At 47.6% G+C, this 23,954-nt stretch overlaps 3 protein-coding genes across 5 annotated transcripts; 2 read left to right on the top strand and 1 right to left on the bottom strand.

The window, feature by feature from the left end:
- Positions 1 to 221: 221 nt before the first annotated feature.
- Positions 222 to 1,822, top strand: pclaf (PCNA clamp associated factor). Its single transcript, XM_015965098.3, has 4 exons — positions 222 to 378; positions 1,101 to 1,184; positions 1,278 to 1,458; positions 1,616 to 1,822. Exons 1-4 carry the CDS (start codon positions 333 to 335, stop codon positions 1,656 to 1,658), a joined length of 354 nt encoding a protein of 117 aa, XP_015820584.1. The 5' UTR covers positions 222 to 332; the 3' UTR covers positions 1,659 to 1,822.
- A 701-nt stretch (positions 1,823 to 2,523) lies between these two features.
- Positions 2,524 to 19,486, top strand: fcsk (fucose kinase). 3 transcript variants are annotated; one of them, XR_008559581.2, is made up of 24 exons: positions 2,524 to 2,830; positions 3,541 to 3,692; positions 3,830 to 3,880; positions 3,945 to 4,070; positions 4,142 to 4,214; positions 4,556 to 4,656; positions 4,738 to 4,818; positions 5,030 to 5,149; positions 5,358 to 5,529; positions 6,305 to 6,411; positions 6,487 to 6,588; positions 10,742 to 10,915; positions 12,151 to 12,224; positions 12,371 to 12,726; positions 13,107 to 13,341; positions 13,410 to 13,576; positions 13,647 to 13,874; positions 13,954 to 14,097; positions 14,638 to 14,757; positions 14,848 to 15,035; positions 15,145 to 15,244; positions 18,603 to 18,826; positions 18,928 to 19,071; positions 19,354 to 19,481. XR_008559581.2 is itself a non-coding variant. In XM_054733342.2 (24 exons), exons 1-23 carry the CDS (start codon positions 2,749 to 2,751, stop codon positions 19,003 to 19,005), a joined length of 3,255 nt encoding a protein of 1,084 aa, XP_054589317.2. In that variant the 5' UTR covers positions 2,524 to 2,748; the 3' UTR covers positions 19,006 to 19,031; positions 19,354 to 19,486. The 3 variants fall into 3 exon arrangements, 2 of the variants coding, with proteins under 2 accessions (XP_054589317.2, XP_054589316.2); XM_054733342.2 differs by having other exon boundaries at positions 18,928 to 19,031; positions 19,354 to 19,486; XM_054733341.2 differs by lacking the exon at positions 19,354 to 19,481 and having other exon boundaries at positions 18,928 to 19,245.
- Positions 19,244 to 23,692, bottom strand: actr6 (actin related protein 6). The gene is made up of 11 exons (XM_015965097.3): positions 23,493 to 23,692; positions 22,960 to 23,077; positions 22,770 to 22,838; positions 22,574 to 22,697; positions 22,259 to 22,394; positions 22,127 to 22,183; positions 21,944 to 22,042; positions 21,794 to 21,872; positions 20,956 to 21,127; positions 19,660 to 19,798; positions 19,244 to 19,458 (listed from the first exon to the last, which is right to left on the bottom strand). Exons 1-11 carry the CDS (start codon positions 23,558 to 23,560, stop codon positions 19,329 to 19,331), a joined length of 1,191 nt encoding a protein of 396 aa, XP_015820583.1. The 5' UTR covers positions 23,561 to 23,692; the 3' UTR covers positions 19,244 to 19,328.
- Positions 23,693 to 23,954: the final 262 nt, after the last annotated feature.

Below are 23,954 nucleotides of genomic sequence, written 5' to 3'. Positions count from 1 at the left end.
GGTTCCTACAGAAAAACAGCCCAGTAAGATATGGAACCGTGTAACACCCCAGAAAGGAGTGCTTTCGAAAGTCAACTCAGAATTCATGCCAACACCCTCAAAGATGAGTACAGTTTGACTGAAGTTTTCCAGTGGGAGAGGGGAGCTGCGGGTATGGACATCTACCACAAGGGGGCGGAAGTCAGGTGTCTGCATAGTCAGCTAACGAGAAGAAGAAATCTCCCGCCCCATCCGCTGTTGCTTTTAAACCCAGGGCGGGAGCCTCCTCGGCGGTCACATTGTCCGTGTTGGTGCGCCTTAAAGGTCTTTTAACAGCACAACACGTTGCCAGGATGGTAAGAACTAAAGCTGATAGTGTCCCAGCATCGTACAGAAAAGGTAAAGTACCGATGTTTAAGTAGCTGGTAAGAATTAGCCTAGATGTTCATAAAGGGAATGTGGCGCGCGGGAGCAGTCGGCCGATTAAAGCTGATCGGTCATCGTGTTGGTATTAAGTAATGTACGACACGTTTTATTCGTTACCACGTGGGTTCTGTGTTATATGTAGGTGTTGAATCCAACAGCCTTTTAACTCCAAAACAGCCTCCCGCCAACTGGGTCTGCTTCCGCAAAACAACAGATCTAATCACTTGAGTCATCCATTCTTCTCTGCTGGGTTACTTTGGACCTTACCCTTTACTAAGTTTGGTTCTGGGTCAGTTTTCTTAGATAATCCACGCCTTTTCCATCAAACTGGCGCCACTTTTGGGCGCTGCTACGTGTCTTTATGTGGAGAAACCAGACTCAATAAATCACGTGATTTGTATCCGTTCTTAAGGTAAATCACCCGATGGATCTAATTTTCTGTCATCTATTAGCTTGTTCGTCGTTTTCATTAAGTTGTCCTACCAGTGACGTCATTCGCTAACCGTTAACATCTGGATCGTCATGCTGACGCTACAGCTCAGGCTCTGATAGTGTTAAACCTTTTTCTCATGTCTGCTGTGGTTCATGTTTACATCTGGGACCTCTTTCACTTCCTGTTCTGTTATATTTATGATGACTTCCTGTTTCTTTCTGGATATTTTGGTTCTTTTGATCAGTCTGATTTTATTTTGCAGCTGTTGCTGCTTCTGCACCCCGGAAGTCTCTAGGCACTGGTTCCTCCAACACGTCCTCGTCTGGTGGGCCCTCATCCACTCCTGGTAAGTCCCAGTCTAACCTCACACACACACACACACACACACACACACACACACACACACACACACTATGTGACTGGTCTTTGTACTTCGCAGCAAAGAGCAAATATGCAGGTGGGAACCCAGTGTGCCCCCGTCCCACCCCGACCTGGCAGAAAGGCATCGGGGACTTCTTTGGTGGGCCTCCCAGGAAGCCTGAGAAGGAGAATCAGGTGCCTACAGAGGTGGAGGATGGCGAAGAGGCTGGAGGCAGTGGGGTGTCGAAGGCCAGTAGGAAGTAGGTTTTTGAGATCAGCAGCTGGTCTGATTCATCATAGTTGTGTTCACATCTGTAGGCCTGCTTTGCAGCATTTAAATAAATAAAAAAATTTAATAAGTTCTCTAAAGTTTGTGTGTGTCTTTGTTTTGAACCCATGGATCTGGTTCTGTTGCAGATCCAGGCCTCTGCCTGCTGAAGATGAGGAGGATGAAGACTGATCATCTGTCTGAACTCGATTGTACATCTGTAAATAATTTCTGCTGAATTCTTTGTTTGATCTTTTTAAATAGTTTTATCCTACAGAAGAATGTTTCATTGACTTTTCCCTCATTTTCTGTTTAACTTGTTTGTCTTTTTCTAATAAATCTGAACAAAAACTGAATCACATGTGCTCATTAAATCATTTAATGCAATCCTTTGAATTCATTACATTTGATAATTATGAAAACTCACCAGGAGCAGCGCTTATTTGAATTCTAAAACTTTAGTCTGCAGAAACATTAATCTGTTGGTAGCAAAATAACGAAATCATGACAACGTTGAGGTTTAATTTGCTGTCTGAGACTTGAAGAAACTCGAACGTCCTGCAATGCATTGTGGGTAACTCCTACAGGGAAACGTTCCAGTGGTTAAGATAAAACTCGTCATGACCTTTAACCGTTTCTGCGTTGACCTCTGGGTGAAGAAACAAATCACAAGTGACAAACTAGGACCAGCTTGATTTATATGAACGTTCGACAAATTTTTATCTTTGTTACATGAATGTTTTTTTTTGTATTTAACGGCAGCACCCTCCCCGTTTCTGTGCTCCCGTTATGTCCCGTGATCAAAGTAATTTCCAGTCCGAGCGCAACACTCTTTGTCACTAAGTGTTCATAAAGTTGATTTTTTATAGTTAATTTATGCGACTGTCTCTTTTACTGGCTGATTAAAATCTATCCAACCTGTGTGAGCTACTCTGGTTCTATCACCGCCTTGGCAGGAGGTCCAGCAGTTTAAATCAGACGTTAACTTTATGGTCTACGGAAGCCCGCTCTGTCCAAACAGTCTGGTAGAAAAGGAAAACAAGTCTGCGTACACATTTTTTATCTGTAGCCACAAAAGATATTTAATCGTAAAATGTTAGATTTTTATTCTGTTTTAGTTTTGTGCGCCTGCGCGGCTAACAGGTTTAGCTACAGGATCGATTTAGTTGCTGGTTAGTGGCGGATAAACCGGTTTAACGACCTTCACGCGCTGCTGAAGACTCGGTATTTTTTTCTCTCTGAAGGAATTCAGAACTTCACGATTTGTTGTAGACGCGGTACGATGTCCGACAGCGGTGTGTTTCCGTGGACGGTGGTCGTTCTCACCTGCCAGCATAAAGACACCGTTTACTCTTTTCAAAGAGGTGAGAACATCGGACTTTTTCACGATCTTTGAACTTGCTGTCTGGTCTTTGCAGTTCTTCAGTTGATCTGACGGTGTCGCTAATGAGTGAAGAACTGATTTCTCTGTCTTTTTAGTCACTAGAGTATTCAGGTCCAGGCTTTCAGGGCCGGTATCCAACATGTTTTAGTTGTAACCCTGCTCCAACACACCTGATATCAATCAGCAGGTGATTAATGAGCTTCTGCAGAGCCTGATGACCTGCTGCACAGATGATTCAACCACTGAATCTAGTGTGTTGGAGTTGGACCTATATACAGTATATGTCGATGGTTGGACCAGAGAAACCGCTGGATACCGGCCCTCGAGGCCAGGATAGTCAGAACACCGGAACCGAGTAACCCTGCACCAAAGGAAAGCTTTCATCCCCTGTCTGAGGGTGCGCTTGTTTTGCAGACCAGTATAAAGTGGTCATAAACTTCTGTATATGTTCCCTGCACAGTAACAAACATCATTGTTATGAAGTAAAAGTAATAAAATCAGAACCATCAGAAGATAAAACAGGAAGTGATCCACCTGAGACCTGAGCCAGGATCTTCTAAGCTGGTAACCCCAACCCTCGTTCCTGGTAGGCTTAGTCGAACCAGGACCTGATGTGAAGGGTTTTATCAGGTTTTTCCTTTCAGCTGTAGCCGTCTGCAGAAACCTACTCATCATGTGTTTGTGTGACAGAGCTGGAGCTGCGGCAGCAGCATGGTGTTCTCCCTCAGGGCGCTTTAGTTTTAACTGTTCAGGACCGCCAGGAGCCACTGGGCAGCGGAGGGGCCACGCTGAACGCTCTGCTGGTTGCTGCTGAACACATGAGCAGCAGAGCTGGACACACTGTGAGTCTTTCTCTCTCTTTCTCTCTCTCTCTCTCTCTCTCTCTCTCTCTCTCTCTCTCTCTCTCTCTCACACACACACACATGCACACATACACACATGCACACACACACACATGCTGAGGTTGTTTCTCTTCCAGGTGGTGACGGCTGATGTTCTGGATGAAGCTCGTATTCTCATCCTTCACACGGTGGGTTCTGGTTCTGATAGGTTCTAACATTTTGTGGATGAAGGTGACTGATTTTGGTCTTCAGGGTCGGGATTTTCCCTGGAGCTCTTGCAGCCGAGCCTTCTGCTGGCTGCCCATAGAGAAATCGGAGCAGAAAGTCCAGGGTCCGGTCTGTGTTCTGGACCTGCTGCTGGACCAGCTCAGTACCCAGGTGGGTCTGCACAGAATCTGACCTGCAGTCAGCTTTTTCAGGTCTGACCCATTCCTTGTTGGGTTTTTCAGATCTGTCCTGGTTCTCCTCCCGGCGTTTGGGTTTGCAGCACCGACATGATTCTCACCGTACCTCCTGACTTTGGTTAGTGTGACCTCACTTCCTTCTGCTCAGCCCAACAGAACCAGAACCAGTTGGGCTGCCTTGTTCTGATCCAAGTTCAGCTGAAACCTTCCATTCAAACCAAACCGTTTCCTTGACAACTGTCTCAGAATCAGCTGATGAACAGTAAAAAAAAAGGGGGTGGGGCTTACATCAAGGCAACAACCAATCAGACTGAGAAAACTTCTGCAGGTAAAGTGGGAGAGGCTAACTGCGCTGCACCGCCCCCTCTGCTGGGAGCAGAGATCAGTTTTCTGAGTGGTTCTGGTTCTGATTTAACTGGTTTGTTCCACCTGTTCTGCTAACACCTACCTGTTTGTCAGCTTTGTCCTGGGAGGAGGGCTTCTCAGGTGTTCGGGTCTTGGCGGTTCCGGGCGACACCTCCTATGCAGCTGATCATGGAGTCTACCTGACCGACTCTCAGGTTCTCGCTTCATGAATCTATTCCTCCAGTCAGGCTGCTGAGATGAGGTTCTGCTGATGAACGGTGTGGTTCTTCCCCCAGGCTCGGGTCCAAGACATCATCTACAGGGGAACCAGGGAGCAGATCCAATGCGCCCTGATGCCTGATGGGAAGGTGCCACTGGTGCGTCCTCTTTCTCTTCCTCTGAGAAACCAAATCAAATGCACCTGTCTGATTGACAGTTTGGCTGCAGGTAAATAACTTCTGGATCAGAACCAGAAGAGACGGGAACCCAAACAGAATTTATTCCTGTTTTATTCAGTTGTTCTGGATAAAAGTGAAGCAGATTGAATTGACGTGTTCTCTGGTGCTGATCGGGTCTGTGTACCTCTAGGTTTCAGGTCCAGTGTTCTTCTGCAGGACCGTTTCAGAGAAACTGTTGCAGACTCACGTCACTCCTCCTCTGGACGGCTGCACCTACTTGGGTCTGGACTCTGGAGCCCCGCCCCTACAGGTGTGCACCGTCACGTCTGAGCTTTGAGTTAAAGCTAAAACCCAGAGTTTTCCACCTTTCAGGAATTCTGTATTTTTTTAAGAAATCTGTAAAAGTGATTATCTTTCCCTGAAGGCAATACATCAGTTAAAAAAAAAACTAAAAGGGAAGTGAAATCTGAAATAAACCTTCAGACTGAAGCTGAACTGACCTGAATCTCCATCCTCAGATCTCGCTGTTCTTGGACCTGCTTAAGTGTCTCTGCTCTGATGTGACTCTGGATCAGTTTGTTGCTGAAGACCGTGCAGGGTGCAGCTCTACAGCAGGACCACAGGGGGCAGTGGTGAGGAGCGGGAGGGCAGAGCTGTGGAGGATTCTGAGAGGAGCGCCGCTTTCGTTAGGTCAGCATCTCTTCCTGTGCTCAGAACTCACTTTTAGGCCCAATCCCAACACTCGCACTTCCACACTTGCACCCTTCAATTGTGCGATCCCGACCAGGGTTGCGAGTGCGTAGGGTGTCCCGATTCTCAAGTACGGAAGTTGATCACACCCCTTTTGCACCCTTGATCCACCCTTCACCCAAGTCTGCATCGATGCTGACTTGGGTGAAGGTTATTACCCACAATCCATTGCTGCAGGAGAAAAGGCTCAAGTTCCTTTTCTGAACATATGTATTTTCTAATGAAATGAGTTCATTTTAGGACGATTAGTTGATGCTCTGAATGTTTTACACAAAGCAGCAACAAATGCAAATTTATTTCAAATAATTGTTTGCTTGGTTGTTTGAAAGTTGTTAATAAAGGTTTTTTAAAAAACGTATCGCAGCGGCCATCATCCCAGCACAGGTTGCGGTTGACGACGCAACGCTCCCCGTCTCATTTCTGCTGTTATTCGGACTCTTGTGTACCACGCACTCGAAGCCTCGCTTCACACTTTCTCCAAGTGCACGCTGCTGAGGACCGCAGGGCGAGTACTGGGATTGGGCCTTAGTCAAGTTCCTGCTAGGGGCTGGTTCCAGTACAAGCTTTAAGCACCGCCCCTCCATCTGATTCAATGAGGCCTGGGGGGGGGGGGATGGCAGCTGGTTGGATCTGATTTAAGAACTCCAGGTTAATTATAATTTTAAAGACTATCAGATGTGAACAAGACTAAAGGTGTTTTTGTTCCCTTCATCAGCATACATCTCCGGTGGTCGCTATGACTACCTGACTCTGTCTGGGAAGCAACACATTGACCGTCTGACACATGATTGGACGGGAAGAAGCACTTTGTCTCACATCCAGGTGACATGTCTTGCTCTTCAGGATCATCCAATCTGGCAGTAAAACATGTCTGATATTTTACCGGTCCACCTGTAGATTAAGAGCCGGCTAAGTGATGGAGCTCGGATTATAAACAGCGTTCTGGAGGGAGGTGTTACCGTGGCAACTGGAGCAGTGGTGCAACACTGCCATCTGCAGGTGAGATGAAGTCAGTGATTGAATTTAAAACCTGATCCGAATCAACTTTGCTGTCGATGCACCAGCATCCTGGAGCTTAGACATTTGTGACCGTGGCACAGCCAACTCATATCTGGTCTGGGGGTGGGGAACCCTGGTCCTCAAGGGTCAAGACTCAGCAGGTTCTAGAGGTCTGATTCCTCATGGGCACTAATAGAAGGTGCCATATCTCCCTAGAGTTGGCTGAGCTGTGTTGGCTTGCTGGGGGTTTTAAGGTTCTTCTCTTCACTTCCAAAGCTCTCAATAATCTGGCTCCTCGCTCCGTCTCTACGTTCTGCTGACCACCATCTCCTCTGCAGTCCCACAATGATGTCTAAATCCTGCGGTGAGCGGGCCTTTGCCTACGCGGCCTCATTCATCAAACGTTCATAGAAATATTCCTAGATCAAGGCATCAAATACTGGTGCCTTGGTCTGCCTGAGTGTTCGTGGCTCCCGGGTCAGGGGGTTTAAGATCTTTGGCGCCTGCCTGGTCAATCCCGGTGGCTGCCTGGTGGGGTCTGGGTCCCTGGGCTCTGCCGGGTCCCCGGCGGGGGTGGTTGCCCCTGGGTCCCGGGTCGTTGGGTCCCGGGCTTGGCCGGCTAGGGGGTGGGAGGCTGCGGTCGGGCCTGTGGGCTTGCTGCTGAGATCTCCAGGGGCTCTGCCGGCTGCTGGTTGTGGCCCCTCGGGGCGATCCTCTGGGCCTCTCGAGGGGGGCGGGGGCCTTTCCGGTTGCAGTCTCCTTGGGGTTCCTGTGTTCTGGGGCAGCGCCTGGATCTCTGAGACTTGGAGGTCCCCCCGTCTCCTACATATCTTTGGGGGGCGGATCTGTGGCCCCTCACACTCTCTATTGGACGCTCCTATAGATAAACCTTACATAAACAAGCACGTGTACACTCACAGGTGCTCACATGGTGCTCTCAAAAGTATGAACTTGGGCATGTTCAACACATGTCTTAAGACTGTCATTGCCACTAAATGCACTATGATTTATCATCGTGTGATTGTTCAGTTAAACAATGTTGATTTTATATTTCCTCATCAGGTTGACGCAGTGATAGCTTGCTCTTGTTGTATTGTGTGTTTTTTTTCTCTTTCTGCAGGTCTAGAAGCAGACTGTTGTTCATCATTGATTGTTTATTTTTGTGGAACCCCCCGCCCTTTTTTTTCTCTTCCTTTCTTTTTCACCTCTGTCTCCGTGTCTGGTCAAAATTATAAATCAAAAAACAATGACAATAAAGTTTTAAGTATCAGGCGTGACATTAAAAGCAGAAGCTTTGATGCTCCACCTGAGAGTAAATCTGTAAGGCTTGTTACCAGCATTCAGACGTCAATTCTGTTTGCTTTACAGCCAGACAGGACACGGTAAAAAAAAAAAAAAGAAGAAAAAAAAAGATTCCTAGATCCCTTCTTCTGAATGACATGTAGAATGTCCGCACAAACAATCAAAATCCTGATTGATCACACCTGCAGTGGCCTCTGCGTACGCAGGTGCTCGTGTCTGTTCTCAGCCCAGGGACCGGTGGCGCCAGCGCTCGGCAGCCTCGCCTCTGTCAGAGCGCACCTGGGCAGCGCTGGCTACATGTAGCTCATCCCCACCAGAGTATGAATGACTGATCGTGTTGTAAAGCATCTTGGGGGGTTCTAGGACACTAGAAGGCGCTATATCAAATACAGGCTTTTTACCATTTACCTACAGAAACGGCATCAATTAACCAGAATTGGCCACCCTACTTCTTCAGCTCACGCCGAGGTTTTCTGGTGTTTAGGAACATTTCCACACACAGGGTTAGGGTGAATACATGATGACTACCACCCAGTGGGTGTTATTTCCTACACACAGGTCTGGTATGGTTGATGAAGGAAGGCTCAGGAATGCTCTGCCTCTCTCCGTTCCTCTGGCTTCCTCACTTGCACGTCTTAAATCTGGTCTCAAGTCACACTTGTTTAGAATGGCTTTGGGCAGATGATGCCGTGGTTGCAGGCGTGTCTCTGTTGTCCTCTGGTTAGACACAACTGGATCTTAACCTTGTATTTGCAGACTGTGCAAACAGCTGCAGCTAGGTTTCTAACCAACACTAATGGACGCTGTCACATGACACTGGCTGCCTGTGACTTTTAGGATCTTACTATTTGTCTACAAGGCGCTAAATGTCCTAGCACCCCTGTATCTGTCAGAAGTCCTTTCACCAGATTGTGCCGCTGTGTTCCCTAAGATCAGCTGACCGCTTACTGCTCTTCAACCCAAAAGGATCTATGAGGCGAGAGGGTACGCTGCTCCTCACCTTTGGAATGCACTCCCTCTCACCAGACGAGTCTCCAACCACCGCCGTTTCAAGTCTAGACTCACTTTTATGATTTGGATTTTGGAAAATGGTTTCTTTATGTGTGGTTTACTGGTTTTGAGCTACTGATGTTATTATTGTTATAGTTTTTAAAAGGTCTGTTTGATGGATCTTCTGTAAGGCGCTGTATTTAAATGTGCGGTAGTAATAAAATGGTACGGTGTTTGTTTCCTGTCTTCAGTGTAGTTGTTTCTTCTGGGCTCTTTTACTTGTTCTTTATGCTGTTCAGAACTTTGCTCAGCTGTCATGCTGTTTTAAATGTGCTCTACAAATAACACACCTGCTTTTGTCAGGCTGAACAGGTGAGTTGGTTTGCAGCACAGGCACTTGTCACAAGATGAAGCAAGACACATATAAAGAGCAGAAGACAGCAACAGCTCAGTCAGTACCAGAGATGCAAGGCTTCCCTGCATTGGTACCACTCCTACTGGTTAGACCTGAATGTTCTGCGCCAGGGAGGTAGGAGGTGCCTCCGCTCCATCACCTGATCACACCCATAAAAGCAGGACTTACCAACCGGGGAAAGAACATCTTACTCTAACGGGAGCTGGACCAGTTTTCCAGCCCCTGCCCCCCCACCGCACATGCGTCGTGGTTGATCTGATGTTTCCTACCGTTCTGTTTTGTTTTTTTAACCGTGTCCTGTCTGGCTGTGAAGCAAGCAGAATTGAGGTCTGAATGCTGGTAACAAGCCTTACAGATTTATTCTCAGGTGGAGCATCAAAGCATCTGCTTTTAATGTCACGCCTGATACTTAAAACTTTATTGTTATTGTTTTTGAATGCTTTGTAATTCCGACCAGACACGGAGACAGAGGTGAAAGAGAAAGGAAAAGACAAATGGTGGGAAGAGAGAGAGAGGGGGGGGGGGGGTCCACAAAAATAAACAATAATGAACAAGAGTCTGCTTCTAGACCTGCAGAAAGAGAAGAGCAGAAAAAAATGGGACACACAACAGTACATCAGGAGCAAGCTATCACTGCGTCAACGTGATGAAGAAATATAAAATCAATATTGTTTAACTGAACAATCACACAATAATAAATCATAGTGCATTTAGTGCCAACCACAGCCTTAAGACATGTGTTGAACGTGCCCAAGCCCATACTTATGAGAGCACCATGTGAGCACCTGTGTGTGTACACGCGCTTGTTTATGTAAGGTTTATCTATAGGAGCATCCAATAGAGAGTGTGAGGGACCACAGATCTGCCCCCAAAGATGCGTAGGAGACGGGGGGACCTCCAAGTCCCAGAGATCCAGGCGCTGCCCCAGAACACAGGAACCCCAAGGGGACTGCAACCAGAAAGGCCCCCCGCCCCCCTCAAGAGGCACAGAGGATCGCCCCGGGGGGCCAGAACCAGCAGCTGGCAGAGTCCCGGGAGATATCAGCGGCAAGCCCACAGGCCCGCCCGCCGCCTCCCACCCCCTAGCCAGCCTAGCCCGGGACCCAGGGGCGACCACCCCCGCCGGGGACCCAGCAGAGCCCAGGGACCCAGACCCCACCAGGCAGCCACCGGGATTGACCAGGCAGGCGCCAAAGATCTTAAACCCCCCCAGACCCGGGAGCCACGAACACTCAGGCAGACCAAGGCACCACACCCCACACCATGTGTGGCAGGGGGAGGGGGGACGAAGATCTATATCATCAAAGGAGGTCCCCTACCGTTCTGTTTTAATACAATCTTTCCATGGTTTAAGATTCAGGAAGGAATCAGTCGTTTGGTTGAAGGTGATGGTTAATCCCATGAGAAGGGAACAGGTGGTCTTCATAAATGTTCTATGCTCCTCAGGGTCCTCTGGACATCCCCACAGGATGTCTGCTGTCCGGCCTCCACGTGTTGACATCACCTTCTGTCAGGAAGGTGTTGCTCAGAAATGACATCATCATTCAGGGACATCGCATTGAGCTGGGGGAGCTAAAGCTGAACGTGTACACGGTGATGGGCGCACATGATGATCTGCAGGTATGTTCTTCACCTTCAGCTTCATGTTTATCTAATAGTCTGATTTAGTCAAACTTCCATTTTATTTTTCATGTTTGGCTCGTATGCTGCCAGTGGCATGGGCGGGAACGCTTCTACTCCATCACAGGGGAGGGGGATGTCTGGGATAATGATAGTTGTGTTGATGGTGGTGGTGGTGGTAATGATGGTGATGATGATGATTGTGATGATGATGATGATGATAATGATGGATGTGTTGATGGTGGTGATGGTGGTAATGATGGTGATGATGATGATTGTGATGATGATGATGATGATGATGATGGATGTGTTGATGGTGGTGATGGTGGTAATGATGGTGATGATGACTGAGATGAAGAAGATGAAGATGATAATGAAGGTTATGTTGATGGTGGTGGTGGTAAGGATGGTGATGATGATGATGATGATGATGATGATGAAGATGATGATCATGATGATGATGATGATGAAGATGATGACTGTGATGAAGATGATGATGATAATGATGGTTGTGTTGATGATGGTGGTGGTAAGGATGGTGATGAAGATGATGATGATGATGATGGATGTGTTGATGGTGGTGATGGTGGTAATGATGGTGATGATGACTGAGATGAAGAAGATGAAGATGATAATGAAGGTTATGTTGATGGTGGTGGTGGTAAGGATGGTGATGATGATGATGATGATGATGATGAAGATGATGATCATGATGATGATGATGATGAAGATGATGACTGTGATGAAGATGATGATGATAATGATGGTTGTGTTGATGATGGTGGTGGTAAGGATGGTGATGAAGATGATGATGATAATGATGGTTGTGTTGATGGTGGTGATGATGATGAAGATGAAGATGATGACTGTGATGAAGATGATGATGATAATGATGGTTGTGTTGATGGTGATGATGATGAAGATGAAGATGATGATGATAATGATGGTTGTGTTGATGGTGATGATGATGAAGATGAAGATGATGACTGTGATGAAGATGATGATGATAATGATGGTTGTGTTGATGGTGATGATGATGATGAAGATGAAGATGATGATGATAATGATGGTTGTGTTGATGATGGTGATGGTAAGGATGGTGATGATGATGATGAAGATGATAACTGTGATGAAGATGATGATGATAATGATGGTTGTGTTGATGATGGTGGTGGTAAAGACGGTGATGATGATGATGATGATGATGATGAGGCTTACCTAATATTCCTTCTCAGGCCACCTGTGATGACAACAGTTCCTCCTTCCTCAACCAGAGATGGAACATCTTCTTCAGCTCAACAGGAGTCCAGTAAGAGATTTTATGCTCCATCATCTCCTCGGGAAGAAAATCCCTTCTGGAGCAGAGCTTCAGCTCCATCCAGACAGGAGCAGAACCCTCAGAAGAACCAGTCTGACCAAAACACTCTCCTAATTTGAGTTTCTTCTCTTCTTAAGGCCAGAGGAGCTGTGGGTCACAGGAGAACAGCGCTCCCTCCTGGAGGCTCGTCTATTCCCGGTCCTCCATCCCAAGGGAGGTGCTGTGAATTTAGAGGGAGGTGTTGGCTGGCTCTTGGGGGGGCAAGGCTGTCTAAGGAGGTGGAGGGAGGCCTGGAGGCTCTCTCTGAGGGAGGTGCTGTCACTCACACACCAGAAGGCGGAGCTCCAGTGGAGGGAGGAGCTGCTGTTTCTGGCAGGGCGGAGAAGAGTAACGGACTCACTGCGAAGTCGCAGCAACGTTTGCCTGTTGCCTTGCTTCAGGGCAGCAGTGCTGGGTGGCCAGCAGGAGGCGCTGCTGGAGACTCTGGACAGCAGTGAGTCTGTCTGGGTTCCTTTCAGACTCACGTTAATGTCGTTAATGCCTCTGCATTTTATTCATACTTCATTATAATGATTTGTGTGTGTGTGTGTGTGTGAGTGTACTTGTCTTTGTGTGCTTAAGTGGACAAATTTAAACTTTTAACCTGTGTGGACATGTCCACATTATGGGGACATTTTGCAGGTCCACACAAAGACAAAATACGGTGTGACTTAACTTTGGTTTAGAGTAGGGTTAGGCAAAGGAATGGAAGTCAATGGAGGGTCCAACGAGACATGTGTGTGTGTGTGTGTGTGTGTGTGTGTGCACGCGTGCGTGTGTGAGGGAGCCTTTCTTATTCCAAACTGAACTTGACCTTTAACCTCCTTGTTTTAGTTGCAACAGGAAATGGGATTCAGGGGGTGGAGCCTGGAGCTGAAATGGGCGTGGCTGCTCGCTGTCTGTCCTGCATTGCTGATGTGTTGGTGTGCATGGCAGGGGGGAAGGGGGGTTTGAGAAGTGGACCAGCTGCTAATGAGGCCTGGAGCTCTGCCTACATCCTGTTGGAGAAGGGTAACCTGAAGGGCGGAGTCCAGGCTCTTGCCACAGAGAGGGGGCGCTGGTTGAGCAGGTGAGCCTCCCACCCCCCACCCCTGCTGCTGTTGGATGTTTTGTGACTCAGTGGTGTCTCCCCTGCAGGCCAGACCTACTGGTGCGAGCAGCACGACACTATGAAGGCGCTGGACAGGTGTTGCATCGCCTGGCTGTGATGTCATCACAGAGCTTCATTTCAATTGGAAAGGGAGAGGCACAAGCCATTGGGGTGTGGCAGGAAGTGGACTGCCCTGCCCGACTGGACTTGGCAGGTGAGCAACAGCTTGATATAGTGCTCTGGGACGTGATTGGTTAACGGCCTAAGTGGCATTTGCGATCTAGGAGGTTGGAGCGACACCCCACCAATTGCCTTCGAGCATGGCGGCTCGGTGACCAACGTTGCAGTGAAGATTGATGGGAAACGACCAATCGGTGCCAGAGCCCGCCGCATCCTGAAGCCCCACTTCCTGTTCGTCAGCCACAGCGGGGGACGGGACAGCGGCGTTTCCACGGAGGTGGTGTGTGAGACCTTGGATGATCTGAGGGACTACTGTCAGCCTCAAGCTCCTGGTACCGGATAGGCAGGTCACTGGTTAAGTGGGTTGATCCAGAGAACACCGAGGTTTCAGTGTTTGTGTTTGTGCTGTAGGAGCTCTGCTGAAGGCTGTGTGCGTGTGCAGCGGCCTGGTGTCTCTGTCCTCCCAGCATCCTTTGGGGCATCAGCTGATGGAGAGGTGGGGAGGAGGAGTGGAGCTGCACAGCTGGTCAGAGCTGCCAACTGGATCTGGACTGGGTTAGAACACACACACACACACACACACACACGCACGCACGCACGCACGCACACACACACACACGCACGCACACACACACACACACACATACACACACACACCCCTGTGGTAAGTGGCCTGTATTTGATAGAGCACCTTCTAGAGTCCTGGGACCCCCCCAAGGCGCTTTACAACACAATCAATCATTCACACACGCATTCATACGCTGGTGGGGATGAGCTACGACGTAGCCACAGCTGCCCTGGGGCGCCCTGACAGAGGCGAGGCTGCCGAGGACTGGCGCCGCCGGTCCCTCTGACCGCCTCCAGCATGAATGGAAAAATTGCATATTTAATTATGACCAATAAGATGTGATATTCCATATAAATATGAAATATCAAATAGCAAAAGAATCCAAATTATTGCTGGTTTTAAGAATCTAGCTAAGCAACTTTTGCTTCCTTTGCATCTTCTACAGTCTCTGGTTGGGCCAGAAAAGGTCAAAATGCACCAGAAGCCCCTGGAGTTCTCCTGATGTCCGATTGGTTCTTGTTCTGCAGGTACCAGCAGCATACTGGCAGGGGCGCTGTTGGCGGCAGTCTACAGATGCACTGGTCAAAGCTACGATACAGACTCCCTCATCCATGCGGTCCTGTACCTGGAGCAGGTTCTTACCACAGGTGTGCTCACACCAGTCTTCTCCTTCAGCCCCTCTTCATCCTTACACCTTCATTCTCTGTTCTCTTCCTCAACCCCCCCCCCCCCTCCAGGTGGTGGCTGGCAGGACCAGGTGGGAGGGCTAGTGGGCGGCATTAAAGTCGGCCGATCCAGAGCGTCTCTGCCGCTTCAGGTGGAGGTGGAGCGTCTGAGTCCTCCGGAGGTGTTCTTGACCTCCCTGGAGCAGCACCTCCTGCTGGTTTACACCGGGAAGACTCGCCTGGCCAGAAACCTGCTGCAGGTGAGCATCTGTGAGAACACTGTTTTGAGTTTGCAACCAGACTGGATTAAAACTGCTCCTTCCGTTTTGGTCGAGTCTAGTTAACGATGGTGTTCTTGACTTCGTGCAGGATGTGGTCCGTAGCTGGTACAGTCGTCTGCCTTCAATGGTTCTGAACGTCCAGCAGCTGGTGTCCAACTCTGAGGAGTGCTCCTCAGCCTGTTCAGAAGGTCAGAGCATCCTTAGGGATGAGAATGATGGTTACGTATTGTAACTCCAGATTCAATGGGTGTACTCTCCCCCCTTAAGCCTGGATTGGGTAACGTCCCTTCTGTAATCAATCAGTGAAGAGCTTTAATATACGTTCATCTATCGGGCGGGCCAAGATCCGGCGAAAACGGCCCAGAGTTTGCCTGATAACAGCCCATTATGGAAAAACACATGCCATACTCAACCCAGCAGGGTAATGAAGGGAGGGTGATAAACGTGCAGAGAAGAAGCCCGGGATGATAATAATAATAATAATAATAATATGATGATGATGATGGATAGGAAATGGAAGTATGCATCCTTCAGGCATCCTGGTTCACCTCCATGACCTGTTTCATCGTGAGCACGTGGAAGTGTTTCATTGTGATGGAACAATGGACTAGAGGCAAGTCGAGGATAGGTCACATTCCTTTTTGAGAGCATGGTCTCAAATGCTTGTTCACCTGATTGGCCTTATCGAGTTAACGGTGAACACTGAGGGATCAGGAAGTGATTCCTGTTTTTATGAACTTTTGTTTAGAAATCTAGACAAATCAGGATTTGACACGTTACCAAAATACCTCAGAAATCACGCCTTCACTCGGATGCTCAGAGAGGTCAACTCTTCGTGTGAAGTGAATGTTAAAACATTGGTTCAGCCGTAACTACGAGGTGTGAGTTTACTGAGATCAACTGGTTAAATAAACAAACACTGATCTGGTGTAGCTTAAGATCTGACATGAATCGTTGGAGGACAGATATTCATTTTACCACATCATTGATTAATGCACACATTATTCACACTCTTTGGGATTTAACAAGAGATGATTGCGTGACACTTATGCAATTATCACGTTTTAAAAAGTCATTTATGATTCAAGGAAGATTAACTTTATTCAGAGTGAAAGTAGAAAGTCTGTCTTCCTCAGGACTTTTGTTCCAGCCAACATAAGGTAGCTGGGTTTATTATGGCTCCTTTATCTGGTGACAAGGCCTTATGCAGTGCTTCTTGTTTGGAGGCCAGACAGATGGGCGTTTCTGTCTGCACATTAAAAGTTAATTTCTGCTCATTTGTGATGTAAATACTGACGTTTGGGTACGCTATGCTGAAAACCTCTCACAGTGAGATGAAGTTCAAGAGCTTGCTGAGGGTCTGACAGTCAGACCTCTTCTCTTAAACAAGCTTACTCTCTCGTGATCCCTACAGAAACAGTTCTATCTTATCTCAGCAGTAGCTCAGGAGGTAGAGCGGGTTGCCTCATGATCGGAGAGTCACGGGCTCGATTCCAGCTCCCGCCAGGGGTATTCTGCTGTTGTGTCCTTGGGCAAGACACTTCACCCAACTTGCCTGTGTTGGTGGTGGTCAGTGGGGCCGACGGTGCCAAATGGTACCCTTGCCTCTGTCAGACCGCCCCAGGGCGGCTGTGGCTACGTAGTAGCTTACCATCACTGGCAGTGTGTGAGTGTATGCAAGTGTCTTTGAGTGTCCTAAAAAACGCTATATAAGTTTGATATATTATTATTATTATTATTATTATTATTATTATTAATATTATTATCTCCAAAGGAGTCATATAAATACAATTCAAAGAGAGCATTCAACACGCTTCCCCAAAATAAAAACCCAACTGGTCCTTTAAACCAAGTCAGATGTCAGTTTAGTCTGACCACAAATGGTAAATGGCCTGTATTTGATATAGCGCCTTCTAGAGTCCTGGAACCCCCCAAGGTGCTTTACAACACAATCAGTCATTCACCCATTCACACACACATTCACACACTGGTGGGGATGAACTACATTGTAGCCACAGCTGCCCTGGGGCGTACTGACAGAGGCGAGGCTGCCGAGCACTGGCGCCACCGGTCCCTCCAACCACCACCAGCAGGCAAGGAGGGTTAAGTGTCTTGCCCAAGGACACAACGACAGCGACAGACTGAGCGGGGCTCGAACCTGCAACCTTCCGATTACGGGGCGAGCACTTAACTCCTGTGCCACCGTCGTCCCCAAGGAGTCCCAAACTAAGTACAAAAGCAGTGACCACACTTCTGAAGACCATGTGTCACCAAATGTCACTGCTCAACCAAAGAGAACCAAGTTTAACTCATCAGTTTAACTCAGAAATCCCAAAGCTACTCCTTTGTAAGGACAGTTGAAGTAAGTATGTCAGCAGTAACCACACATGTGTAGACCTACCAGGATGTCTCCCCCTCTAAATGTCCATCACAGTTTAACGTACCAAAGGTCTGTCTCTCATCCAAGCCCCCATAATTCTGCAATGAAATTGAAGCCAACGAGGAAGTGGCTAAAACTGCAGTTCCACCCTCCTCCACCAGGGGCTGGCAGCAGAAGTGAGCAGGTCCTCATTGACTCCCATGTTAAAAAGGCCACAGCAGAAATAAACATGTTTACAGCCTTGGTTCAAAAACCATTCTAGGTTTAATAGATCTAGTTTACACTCATGACAACTCTGAGGGGGGTGAATTTGTTTAAGTACAATTTAATGCATACATTTCAGAATAATTATAGTAGCTAAAAATGCTACTGGCTGCGCAGTGGCACAGTGGTTAGAGCTGTTGCCTTGTAGCAAGAAGGTCCTGGGTTCGATTCCCGGCCTGGGATCTTTCTGCATGGAGTGTGCATGTTCTCCCTGTGCATGCGTGGGTTCTCTCCGGGTACTCCGGCTTCCTCCCACAGTCCAAAAACATGACTGTTAGGTTGATTGGTCTGTCCAAATTGTCCTTAGGTGTGTGTGCACGACTGTTTGTCCTGTGTGTCTCTGTGTTGCCCTGCGATGGACTGGCTCTCTGTCCAGGGTGTACCCTGCCTGATTGCCCGTTGACCGCTGGAGATAGGCACCAGCCCCCCACCCGGCGACCCTGAGTGGACAAGGCGGGTTCAGAAAATGGATGGATGGATAAAAATGCTACTGTATGTTAGCTTGGGTCAGATTTCAGGACCCTCCTCCCACCCCTCTGGTGCAGGAGTGTGAAGGAGTCCTGTTTCAGCTGTAACGGCGGATGTTTACACGTGTTTCTGTCTCTAAAACCCATAAAAACAAGGCCAGCGTGAAGAGATCGTCTCAGCTAACGAACGCCGACCGGAAGTCGGTCACATTTTCCACACAAAGGCTCACGGTCAATAGGAATAAGGTGGATATGAAATACAACCAGCAGGCCCAACAGTCAGATCTTATTATGGGATGTATAAACCAGAACCAAGGATGCTTTACTGTGCAGATGACCTCTGACCTTTCAGAGCTGTTGTTGGTTACTTCCTGTCTTTAGTTTCCAACATTTCCCATAATGCTACAGCTCAGTAATACCAGAACCACCCCCCAGGGTCTCTGATCAGACTGGGTCAGTGTTTGGACCGCTCATGGCAGCAGAAGAAGCTGATGGCGCCGGGTTGTGAGCCGGGTTCAGTCAGAACTATGATGGAGGTCCTGAAGCCGTTGGTTTTGGGTCAGAGCCTGGCCGGCGCCGGAGGAGGCGGCTTCCTCTATCTGCTGACCCGGGAGCCCCAACAGAAGGAGGCGGTTCTGGAGGTTCTGAACACCACGTCGGTAGGAAACATGCAGTTTCAGTAGACTGGGCCAGGTTCTGGGTTTCTGATCAGAACCAGAACCGTGTTAATACCCAGTAATGCAGAGAGGGTTTTTTTCAGGGTCTGGGGGACTTCAGCGTCCACTCGGTGCAAGTGGACCTGGACGGCATCACAGTCCGGACCGGATCCGATGGATAACTGCAAAGTTCTGGATCATGAAGCAGGTCTTTGGACCACTGGTGTATGATGAAGCTGCAGTACCAGGTCATCTGACTGGTACCAAGATCAACATCTGTGTTTTAGAGGCTGGTTCTGGTTCAGGTTTTAACCTTTATAACCCAACAACTCAGAACCCGGTACCACAGTAGAACTGGACCCATCTGGTTTCTGAGGTCTGGTTGTAAAACATTTATGATTTAATAAAAAATGTCCTGAGTCAGCAACAAAGTTTGTTTATTTAAAAGCTTAGAAACATTTGTGCAACAGAACCAGAACCGGAACTCTAAGACGTTTGTTTCTGTTCAAATATCAAACTTCTCTTCACAGACGGCGTGTCCGTTCTCCTCGAACTCCTCCCTCGTCACCACCATCTCCTCGTAGTCCGGGCTATGAGCCAGCAGCTTCCCTCCTTCCCACGAGTAGCTCACCGGGCTGCAGACAGAACGGGTCAAAGCTGTCAGAACCAGAACCACTGTTCTGCTGTCTGGAAGCTTTCATTCCAAATAAAATTATTCTTATTTTTATGCAGAAATCTGTCCAGAATAAGTTATGAAACTAAAATAAAAAAGGTTTCACAGACAGTTGGTGCTCTTTAGACCTGGTTACCATAGCAACGATGCTCTAGACTCTTACTTTGAAGGAAGAATCACCGATACTGGGAGGTGGGCGGGGACAAGAGAGCGTAGCTCCGCCTCCAGACGCTCCCTGAAGCCCGGGAAGAGCGTGTTTCCTCCAGTCAAGATGATGTTCTGGTAGAAGTGGGGCTGCATCTCTGACACAAACACGTTTATTTTGTATAAAGCGTCATGGCTTTGCTGCAGAAGATATAAAACCCACAACATGGTTCATGGTTGCCAGTGTGAAACTTTTCTGAGCCCAGACACAAAACCAGAATAAAGCCTCCCGTCAGAGCGGCTCTCATGGAGCAGAGTCCATCCCATTTAGTCACAAAAGGTCTTCAATAGCGGCGAATAGTGTTGAAGCTAGAGCTTTAACCTGACCGGCCTCATATCTGACACCACTCTGCTGCCCATAAACCACACTACATGGTTTTGTGGAGTGGGTAGGTGTCCTATAGGGGGCGCTCTTTACCTGCTTCATGGCTGTTAGCTGTAAGGCTAGCAGTTAGCATTTTCAGTTTGCCGATCATCAATGAAAAGCAGAACAAGAAGTTTGCTTTTTCTGCTGGCAACATGGCGGGGCCTGGAAGTAAAAGTCAGAGTAATGTCTTTGGAGGTGAAGCAGAGAGCTAAAACCAGAGTGAACATCGGCTAAAGAAGCTAAAGGAGGCTACAAAATCAGACTGATGGTGACCTGGCTTTGTTGCTACTGGACTTGTAAGTAGCATTTTTGTCCAACAATGTGGATCTTTTTACTTTGAGGTTTATTTTGGTATCAGTTGGCTCATATTAGTGTTAGCTCGTTGTTAGCGCTAGCTACAGCAGGGTTGTTTACAATTGTAATTCCACTTTCAACCAGTTGGGTGGAGGAGCAGGAAACTGCTGTATGACTTTTATCTTGTCTCAGTTTGGTCTCCAGTGAACGTAGCCGTGTTACCGTGGATTTAACCCTCCCGCGTACCTAATGGGGTCAGCTGAAGAGTGAGCATCACCTCACCTCTGCCAATAGACCCCAACGGATAAACTATCAACCCTGCTCAACCATCCTGCCCTGGTAGGACAGTAAGAGGGTTAAAGACAAAATGCACACAACTAAGCCCCGCCCACTGACCAGCTCATCCTTGGCTTTAGTTCACTTCCTGTTTTACATTCAACAGGATGAATCTTCCTGTTTCTCGCTGTGGTTAGAGGTTCTGCTAAACAAACCAAACGTTCTTCTGGTTGTTAGATCTTCGGTTATGACCCCCCCCCCCACACACACACACACACACCCACAAAAAATCATGATAGTTATTCCTGGGAGGCGGACCTTCAGGCAGCGACTGGACAGAGTGGACGATGGCCTCCGGGAGGCCCATCTCCTGGATGCCGATGTCTGACGGGTGGAAGAGCATCTCAGGAACGGCAAAGCGCTCATTGGCCAGCCTCAGGATCTGCTCGCCTGTCTTGTACTTCCCACTGAGGACCATCTCCTCCCGAGGCTGGAGGGCAGAGACCAGACAGGAACATCTCATAAAAACAGGATTTGCTCCTTTTGATTCTAATCAGGACTACAGTTGTACCAATAAGTTCACACACTCCAGGTCCTAATCATGCGTGTCGCCCCCTTTTAGCATCAATGACAGCTTGGAGGCTTTCGTGGTCATTGTTGAGAAGATTCTGGTTATTATCTAATGGCAAGGCTCATTCTTCTTAGCAAAAGTCCTCCAGTTGTTTAGCGTCGCCCACGACTCAAGACTGGAAACGTCAGTGCAGCTCTGGATGGAAGACACACGCGTTTGTCAGCAGCCCAAAAACTCACACACCTTTTATAATCACACACATATGCAAGGAAACAGAACACAGGTGAGGACGGTTGCCTTTAGCAGCCACTCAGACCCAGTTGTGTTCATGTTTCAGGACAAAATCACTTTTCCACAGGGTCATTGTGGCATTTTATTTTGTTACAATGATTTGAAATACACGTGTTTTAAAATTAAAAGCTTCACAAGTCACTGACCCAGAGAGAAAAAAGGTTTTTGACATTTTTTCATTCATATTCTTGGAAAAGTGGCCAAAAGGTCCACCAGGGTGTGTTAACTTATTGGCAAAACTGTAGAATGAGCCCAGCCAGGTCCAGGATGTGGGTCAGAACCGGCCTGTCTCACCTTACAGAAACCTTTTTTGATGGAACTGAAATCTGGGAGAACGTAGTCCCTCACAACCGAGTTGTCTTCCCCCTTCGACCTGGAAGCAGAAGAACCATCCAGAACCACTGATACCCCCCTGTTCTGTGTGTGTGTGTGTGTGTGTCTCACAGTGCGATCTCCATGTCCTTGTAGAACTGCTGGGAGACGTAGCACACGTCTTCCTTCACCTGGTTGATCACATGCGTCTCGTCCATCACGTGTAACTGGCTGAGAATAAAAAAATATTTATTTATTTTTATTTATGCGACAGAAACACGACGAGGCGCTCCAATTAAACATTCCGACACAAACCGGTAGGAGATGATCTCCTTCAGGTGATTGGTCAGGAGCTTCCCACCCACGTTGATCCTAAAACAAACCCATATGCTGCTGTTAGTGTGAGCATTTTTACAATATCTCTGCTATAGGTCGGCGACCTCTGACCTGCGAATGCCCTCCTTCAGCTTCTTGCTGCGACAGTAGGGGACAATGTGGGTGAAGGAGAACCCCGAGTCCACAACCAGGCAGCAGAGCTCCGACGGTTTGGTGTGGAAGTAGTGATGAGCAGAGAGGGAGCCGGCTGAGGAACACAAGAAGCCTAATCTGATCCCAGAGCCAACCATCTGAAAAGTTTCTGTTTTTTTACTTTATTGATGTTTTTACTGATAATTTGGTTTCAAATGATGAAAACTTTGAGTCTGGTGTTTTATTGGCTGTACACTGTCACAACTTCATTCAAAGATGTTGTTGCAGACTCACCGTTAATCCTGAGGGCTGACTGGAACTGGTACTCCTCAAACAGAATCTCGTTCATGGACTCTTGGATGGAGCTGAAGTTGAAGTAGGGCTCTGTGACGATGATGCTGGTGTCCACAAACTCCACCTGTGCAGAGATAACAGTCAGCCTCAGATGGAAGGAAAAGGCCTCTAGATGTTCTCCTCACAGGGATTGCACCTTGAACATCTCCTTCCCAAACAGGTGATCCCACACCTTCCTCTGCACATCCCAGTTGACCAAGTAGCCCTGCAGAGACACAAGCAGAGAGCAGGCACCACCACAGATGTAAACGTTAAATATAAAACACTGAAACAAACAGCAGCACGCTGCAGCTGATGAGGAGGAGGGCCTGAGGACACCTGCTGACCTTCTGAAAGGGGAGGATGTAGAAGAGACCTGAAGGATCTTTGATCTCATCCAGCTGATTGGCAGTGAATGTCTTTAATCTGGATGTCTTCGAGCGAAACTGACAGTTTGGGATGACGCTGAGGGAAAATACAGTCACAATACATCTGTAATCCACTGATCGACTTATTAAGCTTTATTTTCTCATGCAAGTCCAGAGAATGTTTTAATCACGTTTTACTGTGAAATCAAAGCAGTAATTTGGCTCCAACAGGTGTAGCTTTAGTTAATTTCTGAGGCTATTTTCCATTTTTCCGACAAATTCACATAAACAAATTACAGAAAATGAACAATCTCCTGGGATAGAAAACGAGTTTAAATAGGGCACTGGAACATTTCCGGTCCTAGCAGGAACTTTTATTTTTCTAACTCTAGTGAATTTTATAGGAATTTACGTTCAAGTTTCAACATAAACACATTCAGATTGATGTTCTCGGTTATGAAGCGGAATCTGAACAAAGAAACAAAGACACTTCCTGTCGCTTAGCTTCCTACCGGACTTTCTCCTGACTGTAACCGATCTTCGCCGAATTGGCTCCGTTATCCAAAACCAGCGTGGCCATTTTTAACCACTGCTTATATCACAAAATCAACAAGATATCGATTCATTCTTTATTTACTTAATCACACTTAAGATATCTGACACATTTTAGGAGATTTAGCTAAGCGGCTAGGGTACGTGCACAAAATGGTCCGGGTAGAAACAGGACCACTTTAATGTTTCTTTCCGCCTCTCTGTCCTTGCGTCCTGTACAGTCAAGGGCTGTGTCTCAATTATGGTCCTGAGCGGTGCACTTTGAGGAAGTGCGCACTGCAGTGTAGTACACAAGTGGGACAGTGAACATTGCCACAGCGCGTCTGCGACGCATTTTTTATTAACAAAAACACCAACAGTACAAATAACATCACCGAAGTACAAACTCTGATGGTAAATAAACAATTAGCTTATCGAAGAAA

Source organism: Nothobranchius furzeri, chromosome 4 (genome assembly GCF_043380555.1).
Source record: "Nothobranchius furzeri strain GRZ-AD chromosome 4, NfurGRZ-RIMD1, whole genome shotgun sequence".
NCBI classification, from domain to species: domain Eukaryota; kingdom Metazoa; phylum Chordata; class Actinopteri; order Cyprinodontiformes; family Nothobranchiidae; genus Nothobranchius; species Nothobranchius furzeri.
The sequence above is the reverse complement of the archived record's forward strand: the minus strand, read 5'-3'. Positions and strand labels throughout refer to the sequence as shown.